Raw genomic sequence first — 10,215 nt, 5'->3', positions numbered from 1 at the left:
GCGCGCGCGCGCGCGTTCGACATAGCGCGGAAGAACGTCATTTCTAAATATACTAGGCAGAAACATTGTTCCCCCGTTTAGTGGTATTTTGCTCGCATGAGAATATATGGAGATACGAGCGCGATAGGGAAACGTTACAAATTAGTTGATCGAGATCTTAATTGCATTTTGAGTTCGACGGATCCTTCGGAATAATTCGCGCACGGGGTGGTGCCCGTGGAGTAAGCGACACGTGGATTATTTATTCGACGCTCTCACGCGTGTACCGTATGATTCAGGTGCAGCATAGTGGAAATTGCTGGGCAATTTTCTCATCGAATACGTTACTTGTTAGAAATATGTCAAGCGAAAATAAAGGACGTTTTCTGTCTATCGACAGAATAGTATGATAATAATTAACGATCGATGAACCAATAGCGATAATTTATAATTTATCATCTATTAGTAGCATATTCAATAGTCGAACAAATAATTTATAAGCATGAATATAAATATAAAAATTTAATTATAATTAAAAATAGAAAATTTAGAATCATAAAAATAAAGCGAATAAATTGATAAGACCAAGAAAGAAACATAACGAACGATGTTTTTTTGAAATGAAGAATGAACGATATTTTCTTTCATTTGTTAATGTATTTCCTCTGCTTCCTCTATTTATATATAATGAATATAAAACAGCAGGAATTTATGGTACAGTCCAATAAATGCTACAATTGAAATTTTCTAAAAATTGTACTATTCATATTACTATGATAAACTATTGTCTTTTAAGATCATGATTCTGGTGGTCTCTTGTAAGTATCGATTATCCTAGTACATGTTGTATCTTATCAAATTAATAAATAAATTATTTTTTCCCTACTTCTATACACTATGCAATTTCTTGATACTTTAGAGTTTCGCTGCTATTGAAGCATACTTTGCGCCGCCGCTTCAGTTGTCTGGCTACAATACTACTGAAGCGTATGTAGCGCCGCTTTAATTGTCTGATTACGTCTGATACTACTGACGCAACTGTTGCGTCTTTGCTTTCTTGCATTCAATAAACCGACTTACACTAAATATCTCGTACTTTTTATGTATATTTTCAGATCTTGTTTCAAATTTTATCATTATGGTCGTGACGATAGATTTTCATTACTAGATCGCATTTATAGAAAATTCGTATGTGCAAAATTGTATATAAAACGAGGAAACATATAAGATATCCAAAATACAATGTTTTTTATAATACTTGGTAAGTAAAACAATATTCCAGTGAGATTCTACCTCCTTAAATTAATTTTTGATTAATTTCCCAAAATATGAATTTGCATAAAAATCCGTAGTCTGCTCGTCGCCAACGAAACTTCAAAATGTTTCGGGGCAACACATACGATATGTTCATATAATGTTTCTAAAAAACTTCTAATTGTCCAGTACTTTCATAGAACCATTGTATAATACGATCAAATAATTGCAATAAGGCCAAACTGATAAGCAGAACGACCGTTCGTCTATGGCGAACGTCCTTGCAGGGCACACTGCGTCTGCGTGACGCTGTATAGGCACGCGGGCGCGAGCAACACGGCGTCCTAATAATAAATTCTACGCAGCAACGTGACTTATCCGCGACCGTGCTCGCGGGTAGGTGTGCGCAATAATTGTTAATTGTCGACGCTGATACACGAGGCCGATAAGGTTCGCCGTTTCAACGTGCTCACGCTCTCTCGCGCGCACACAACAGAGCTATTCGATTTTTCCATGCCGGTGAACAGGCTACTGTCCACGTGCAGACACTTTCCTCGCTACTTTACGGCTTATTAAGGCGCGACACCGTGCAACGATACGTTACTTGCTCGATATAGAGCCGCCTCGAAATGCTCGTACGCGATTCCTCGCCACGCCGTGACTCGTTCCGCCGCGGAATTTCATTTTTCCATCTCGTTAAATTCTACACGTACGATTCGTTCCGTTTTCTGCGACGACGAAGCTCGTTACTTTAAACGGACGAGGGAATTTTTGTTTCTTAGGATTTTGCAATATTACCGCGTATGCCAATGTTAATTAATATCTGTAACGTTATTTAAAATGGATCAACGCTGTCGTGGTTTCTTGCGTATTTTTGGAATGAACTTTATTCGTTGACATTTTACTTAATGCAGCCTTCGACTTCGATCTGGCACAGATTTGTATAATGTGACAACGCTTTCTGATATAACAGACTCGATACGACATAACAAACAAATGTAAAACGAATCTCATCGATTATCATAATGAGACAGCGTGACTCTTCATCAACTAAGAATATATCTAAATTCTTCGATAGAACGTGATTTCAACTTTACCAAAAATACTTGGAAGTACTTACATTTCCATATTCCACCACATCATCTTAATTTTTGTATTTTCTCAGAAAACACGCAAGGTTTCGATTTTTCCTAACAACCAAAATCTCCTTCACCACCTAAGAGCTGCGAATTTTTATGCATTTATAGAAATTTTAGCGGTGCAGTATGCAAACGTATAGTATGCACATAATGTGTCAAAAATATATAAATTGTCCTATGCATAGTATCCATTATAACATTTAACCAATCAAAGAAATTTCTAATTAAATTTCATTCTTTCGACTGTACCCACGAGAATATGAATACTATTGTTGAAAAATGTTTAGAGCGGTGCGAATGCTTCGCTAAGTTTCATCTTTTAAAATGTATCTATAAAACAAATTTAGTAATATCTATTTGCATAAAGATCCGCAGTGTTGTCAATAAAAACAAAAATCATTAAACACTTACCCTGCACGGAGGGAAGCAGCAGCGGCAGCGGCAGTAAGAGTGAGTTGTTGAGCAGCAGCAGCTCCAGCTGCAGGGTCAGCAGCGACCAATTCCGACAGAACCAACACGGTAGTCGTAGTAGTGGCCGCCGCACAATTTGGAACCGTTGCGTTTACAGCATGGCGAACACTGGGTGGAAGATCATCCTCGTGTTGCAACTGCAGTTGAGGATAATGATGCAGATGTAACGCGGTCGTGGCTGACCCAGATCTAGGTGTAACACACGTGGGTGGCAATAATCCAGCTCTTGTGACTGCCGAGGGTGGCGATGGAGATGGCGGTGATGGTGGTGGTGGTGGATACTCGACCACTTGAACGCGATCCGCTTCGTTCTCGTAGATGATCTCCTTGTCGTGCGTGTACATGACGGTTTTTTGACCGTCGTTGTAAATTAAATCGATCATCTTGTGCTCACCGACGCTCAACGTCGTGCTGGCGGCCGCTGCGTCGGTTCCAGGCGTCACTCGGCCATCGGTGTCGTCCGTTGCTCGTTGCTGAACATCGTCCGGATCAGTTTGGATATGTTGTTGTTGATGGTGATGATGGTGATGATGATGGTGGTGACGGTGGTGGTGATGATGGTATTTTGGATGCAGAGAGTGAACCGTCGCTGGTTCGTGCAGGTCTAGGACGTTCACTGGCTGCATCGTGGCCAGCAACACCTGTTGCTCGCTCTCGTTTTGATTCTGGTTGCTCAGCGAGGAGGACGCCGGGGACACTGGCCCCTCCTGCACCTAGGATAGCAAAGATTTCCATAAACCAGTGTCTTTGATTGGATTAAGCTGACAAATCTGGGGTAGCTTGGGAAAATTTGGAAACTTGGAAATTTGAGCGTTTTCAAATTTAGACGTTTGTAAATTATGTATGGAAAGTATTGGACAATTTGGGAATGTAAACGTTTAGGCTTTCGGAAATTTGCGCGCTTACGAGTTTGGATATTTAAAAACGTTGGTAGCCAAAAGTTTGGACATTTAGAAACGTGGAAATATAGTAATTTGTGCATTTGAAAATTTTAGAATTCCAAAGAAAATGTTATTGTGATGATAAAGAGTTAGGGAAAGTTATCGTTTGTAGCGGTGAATTATTATATCTGCGATAGAATTCTGTTTACATAAACTTTTTTAGAATATTTTTTTAGAATATTGACATGATCAGTTTCTTTATATGTATAGAAAGCTAATCTGTATGTTGGTAATTGCTGTCTGTACATCAAAATGTACAATATTTTGTCACCGTTCGTTGGTTTCGAATAGATACACGAGCAAGCCAAACAGAATGGCAACTTTATTAAACGTTTTCCTCAGTTTTTTGCTAACCTCAACCGCCGGCGAACGTGATGATAGCTACTCTCCTAGAGTTACCTCTTAGTAGTCGTAATAGGAATATTCAAAGAAACTAGACAAGACGACGAGTTCAATTATGGTACTTGCCTTTTTATTTGCTACTAAACCTCTCGTTCTGTCAAGGATCTACCATTAGCGAACGCGAGTACGATTACCATAAGCGATTAGAAAAGTTCTGAACACTGCGAGGAAGTTTTCACACAGATTGATTGACAGATTTCTCTTCTCTAACAGAAACTCTCTTATCGATATACCTTTTGTTTTATATAACTCTAAATAACTCTAAATTATTACTTTCTTCGCGTTTGATCGAAACTCCGGCATTCGTCGTTTTCTAACATTTTCAATAAAAATTAAAGTTAAAACTCAGTTAGTATCTCTGACTCTCCAAAATCTTCAACCATATTTTTTTTATAAATACGACGTAATCAAGATTCCAATTAAAAATTCATAAACTAAAATTTTCTTCAAAACCTCGTTCTACGATACAAAAGGCTAAAAGAACACTGGTCGAGTTCAAGGATGTAATCGAGAACAAAAGATGAATCGTCAACCCCTATTCAACTTAGGGTTTCAATACTCAGTCGCAAATTTTCAAGGGAGATTGGTTGACGAGGGTATAGTCCGAGTATTCTACAGAGAATCACAGGTTCCATGGGGAATTGAAAATGGAACGAATCCTTTGTCGACAAGTGACAGGAAAAGTAAGGACAGCGTTCGTGAAAGCTTTGAAGTAGGATACATGGTGTGAGATTAGAAGCTTATATAAATAACAAGTTATATAACGTTGCGTATGTAGGTTTGTGAATATCGATAGACCTGTGGACCAAAATAAATAAAGTACTATCACGAAATATCTCTTGTTAGAATTTCCAATAATCAGTAGGTCAGATGCTTATATGACATTCGTATTTCTATAGGAATTGCAGTCAAATTTATTTCATTCTCTAGTTATTATGAAATTAGTTAGTACTTTACCGTAGACACCTTTTCTGTATATTACTGTACCTTTAAATTTTACATAAACGTACAATCACTCGTAATTTTCTAATTTATCACTAAAATAATCTCCAGTGCAATCACGATAAAAGCCATCATCAAGGAAAGTCACATTGATGGATGAAATTTCATCTCAGTACCTTTTCTTGGTATCTTTCCCTTGTCCTGTAAAGATCAATAAATTCTAACAAATACAGTTCGATATTTTATCACCATTCTGTGTTGAACAAAGAATGTCAGAGTGATTATTTTATTATTATTCCACGACTAAATGAAAAATTATTATTCCCGGCGGTTGCAAGTAAAATTAAATTGTAATATGCGATTACGAGACAATAATATGGGATGAAGAAATTCGTAAGGGGTGAAATTTCACCCACGATAATCCCTGTAACGATCCATGCATCTCTAAATCCAAGATCCAGTCGAGCTTCTCAATTACGCGAACGTTTGCCAATTATCGATAGTCGCGTGGCTTCCACAAAATTATTATTTTATCGAGGCACGGTTCGCCGGTTTTAGTCACGGAAATTTACGTCGCGGTACTTTATGTCGTAACGACAGTTTAACATTTTCGAATGCTAATCGACCCGCAATAAAAATCTTGCTGGTTAATCGCTCCGTAGAGACCAGTCCAGCCGAAGTCGAGTCGAATAATAATTAATCCCCTAGGTGTCTGGTAACGCGTCGATCGGCAAATATTTTTAATCGCGCCAGCAAAGATCAAAGTACCACGACGTCCACTCGACTTTCTAACGGAGTCATCGCGTAAGTGATCCTTTTTCGTCACGAAATTCAGGGAAGAACTCGCCGCGTTACTTTCATTTCCGAGACGAATCTAAAGTTGGCTAATCTTAAGCCGGGTATTTAATCGCGCCGAGGAATCGCGATTCGAAAGCGGCTCCATCGCGAAAAGTTTCTGAACCAAACGATCGCGCTCTTGCGTTTCCTTGATCCGTGGTCCACTGGTTTGAGATTGTCAAGTGACTATGATCGATCGGCGAACAAGTTCGTTTCAAGGATTTTGTGGTCGAAGGGAGCGTGAAGTGTTAGGTTCGTTGTTCGAATTCCTGGAATTGGTTTCTTGAAAAGCTGTAGGATTTGTTGGTGGCTTTGAGAAAGCTGAAAATATTTTGACAAATAGTATGCCTTTGTCCGAATAAAATGATATATGAAGAAACATTGGGAAACATTGGTGGAATTTTTTGACGAAACGAGAATCGCGACTGTATATTCAACAGGATGAGGAACGTTTCTAAAAATTGTTTAAATTATGAAATTTATCGAACATGAAACTAAAACATATCTTGTATCATCGTGTGTTGTCCATTATTTAAACTATGATAAATACAAACACGATTATAGAGATATTAATGACCTTCAAAGTTAGCACATGCGATTCTTGAAATGGACACGTGAAGTACAAGATGAATATTTCTACATAATATTCTTCTAATCGGAACATTCGTATGAACAAATAACGTCGCCAGTATTAATATACGCGTGATTTTATCCTGTCATGTTATTCGATAAACGTTCGCTCTGAACAAAACGCGATAATATTCTTGAATAAATTTGAAATAATAAAAACTCGAGATGGAAGAATTATCTCGAGTGCATCTCCTTCGTCTGATTACGCGATTAAACATGCTCGCACAAAGAAAGGATGCAAAATGCTTCTGCTCATACCACGACTAATTCCGTCATTTAAAAAAGTGTCTAAAAAAGGAGTGGAAAGAAAGACATAATAAAGGAGGGACTTAAGCTCAGAAAGTTGCCGCCGTCTCGTGAATAAGTGTGTCCCATCACGCTAACGACGTCGTTTGGAATTTCCCACGTGTCGTCGGTTTATGGCGGTTTATGGCGCTTTCCAATGGAATCAGGCCGAATTACCGCGAATCTTCTCTCTCCCTTCCTCACATCTCTCGAGGAGTCCTTGGACGAACGAGTGTGCAATGTCATTTACGATCGTGCACCGTCCATTAACATAATTAACAATATCGTGAGTCATCTGGTTAATATTCGAGTTTCACTGGCGGCAAGTCACCGTCGTCGCCTCGAGTATCGGTCAGACAACATGATAAGTTATTTTTTTCTGGGAATACTCGGTACAGTTTGTTTCGTGTCTAACGGGTTGATTAATGACATTCCAAGTTGTTAAGGCTGAACTTATTCAAAAACTTTTTTCAGAATGTATGTAATATATTAGATACGCACTTCTTTTTCTCTTTTGTTGCCATAATAAATCGTTTAATCTTTCGTACTACGAGAAGTTTCGAAAAAGTTTCGATATCATCGATCAGAAATTCTAGCTCAATTTTTTGTATCATGAAATGCGTTGGACATCCTGATCAATCGCGTTAAACGCCTTTCAAGATACAGAGATCTGTCGGTAATTTACCTTTATCATCCTTTTGCCCAATCTCGTTCAAAAACTTCTCAGCTTGTAAACCCAACTTCCAATTCACATTCACAATCTTCTCCTTTTCGGAGTAAAATTTCTCACTTCAGAAACCTCCACCGTATTCAGAGAATTAACTGCAATTTATTCCCATCCGAAACAGACTTTACGATTCCAAAAACTGCCTCCACGAGAATATACTACCTATCCTATGAAATACTTGTCAGAGTGTGAAGAATTAATCCTCGATTGATTTAATCCGCCAAAGGCATCGCTCGGGCAGGTGCAAAGGCTCAAAGCCCAGTTCACTTTATACTCGAAACACCCTCCAGTCCCACTAGCTCTCCTAAACGAGTGTGCGAACGGTAACACTCGTAATAACCCACACGGAGGGTGGCCGATGTTTGACGAATATTAATCAGCTCGATTACGAAGCCTCCCGCGGTCATGACATGACGTTAAGAGCACTCGTCGATGAAAGCGTATACCAACTTCATTCGAAATCTAATCGCCGATCGCCAGGAAAATTTATCGCGGTCATCCGAGGGCGTTGATTCACATGCCATCCTGCGACCGAATGTATTAGTTTTTACGACGTTCTACACGCGCCAACTCGAAAATGACATCGATGGATGAAAGGGAAGAGGATCGTTAGAAAGGAAACATTCGTTATTTATCCTGCTCACGAATACGCGTTTTACGGTTTCCCAGAGCTCCTGCTGGATGTTATCTCGGGATTATTTATTGAATAACTCGTACACGACCGGGTGTCGAACGACGGCCTTGTACCATAGATTCAATCTAGTATCGCTGTCAAGGTAGAAGATTACGTAACCACGGGCATCGCGATAGTACTTCAGAGGCGTGTTGAGAGTTATTAGACGATGATTGGCCTTGTATCTGCTTGTGTCCTGACTTTCTGATTCTTCCTCTCTTTTTTCATTCCTCGTCCATTTCTTTCTTTCTCGCTTTTTCTCTACTTAGTTAATTCCGTAATTGATTTCAGTGAACAGCCGTAAAATTTTTGTCCGGTATAGCCATCGAACGTTCCTCGTTGTTGCGTTGGTTCGTTTGGAACCAGCGATCTTTAATGGTTTCGACTGTCTCGTTTATATTTTTTCTTCTTAAATTTAACACCTTGATTGATTTCGAATGGTTTTCGAATCTAACTCTCAGATAGTCTTCGAACAATCTTTGTCGTATTGGGTAAGTCGACATAGAACGTGTGATTTTTTATTATTTTATTCTGTTTCTTCTTTTTCTCGGTTAATTCTATACCTAATTGATTCCGAATGGCCATCGAATTGTGCTTCGATGCTGCATGAGTTCGTTACGAGCGAATAATTACAGATGACTTCGTTTGGATATCGACGTGGATAGTGATTAAGAATGAAGGATAATTCAGGTTATCAGGTTCTGCGGGCAATAGAGACTGGATAGATGCAGCGTGGTTTACAACTTCATTCTCATGATGCGGTAGCAAGTCACGCGGTGAAGATAGGATTCCAATTGGATCGGATTGGTCAGAACGTTCGAGAAGTTTGGTTTCTCGCGCAGATTTTTCCATTTTCCGTGGTTACTGCATTTCCGTGGGAGAAAAAGCAGTCGTCATAAAACATGTATAAACTGCCGGGAGTGGACATTGATGCGGTCAGCTGATCGAATAAAAAGCGATGGTTAGAGACCAATGATCCGCAACGTGAGCATGGAATAGACTGAATCGAAGTTGGTTAGAAAAATATCTATCGGTATCATTACGTCTGTGTCGCAAATAAAACCAACGTAGCGTAAGCTATCAAAACTACAAACTAGCTTCCTAAAACGGAAGGGCGTAGAAAAACTAACTTATCACTATCCGCTACAAGCAAAAACAGTTTGCCGATTTCCATTTATCACCCAGCCTAACTATCACCGGAAAATCAAAATTTCTCCAAACTTTCTAAGCTAAATATAACCTCGTTCGCTAAACTCTAAATCTTCCACTGTACTTTAAACCGCAACCTCATTATGCGCAAAAATTTCAAATTTCCACTCGTCGCTGAACCTTTGTGCTTACTGAGATTACCATCCCATTAAATTTTTCGTATCTTCAACTCAACCATATTATACAGAAAAATTGTCAAATTTTTTCTAACCTAATTACCACTCCGTGGTTGAAATTTCCCGCATTCTAACTCCCAATCACATTACACCAAAAAGTTACAAATTGCCACTCGTCGTCAAATATAATTAACCACCCTGAAATTGAAACTTCTTGAATTCTAACACGTTTCGATCGCGTTGGAAAATCAATTTCCAACCCGAGATCAAAATTGCTCGAGTCCTAGGCCGGATCACGTAACATTGAAAAATTACAAATTTCCAGTCATCGCCCGATCTGATCACTGTCCCAAAATAAGCATTTCCCTAAAACCTTCCCTTCTTGCGATTCATCGCGCTCCCCTGCATCGATTCCTTTAATAATAATAGGAAAAAGGGGCGGTAGTGGGTTCGAATGGAGTTGCCTCTTCTAGCCACCTTCTAACAGAGACTAGCCTCTGTTTACACGCAAGAACCGGCTGATAATAACAGTTAATTGGCCTGCTGGCCGTGAGAGACTGTTCCAGGTCGGACGATACTCCTTGGCTCGTCTGTCGGTCGAGCGGATGCG

General features: G+C 39.4%; 1 protein-coding gene across 4 annotated transcripts in view; it reads right to left on the bottom strand.

The window, feature by feature from the left end:
- The window catches only part of LOC100745214 (protein grainyhead), a 169,695-nt gene that overhangs the window by 147,264 nt on the left and 12,216 nt on the right, over positions 1-10,215 (bottom strand). For all 4 annotated transcript variants that reach the window (XR_004461557.1, XR_004461556.1, XR_004461558.1 and 1 more), the window contains exon 3: positions 2,784-3,556. Coding sequence is in view for 1 of the 4 variants with exons in the window: in XM_012384532.2 (XP_012239955.1) it covers positions 2,784-3,556 (773 nt within the window). In the remaining 3 variants the exon portion in view is untranslated. The remainder of the gene's footprint in view (positions 1-2,783; positions 3,557-10,215) is intronic.

Source organism: Bombus impatiens, unplaced genomic scaffold, assembly GCF_000188095.3.
Source record: "Bombus impatiens unplaced genomic scaffold, BIMP_2.2 scf_0263, whole genome shotgun sequence".
Lineage (NCBI taxonomy): Eukaryota > Metazoa > Arthropoda > Insecta > Hymenoptera > Apidae > Bombus > Bombus impatiens.
Note: the sequence above shows the minus strand (reverse complement) of the source record. Positions and strands in the feature narration are given on the sequence as shown.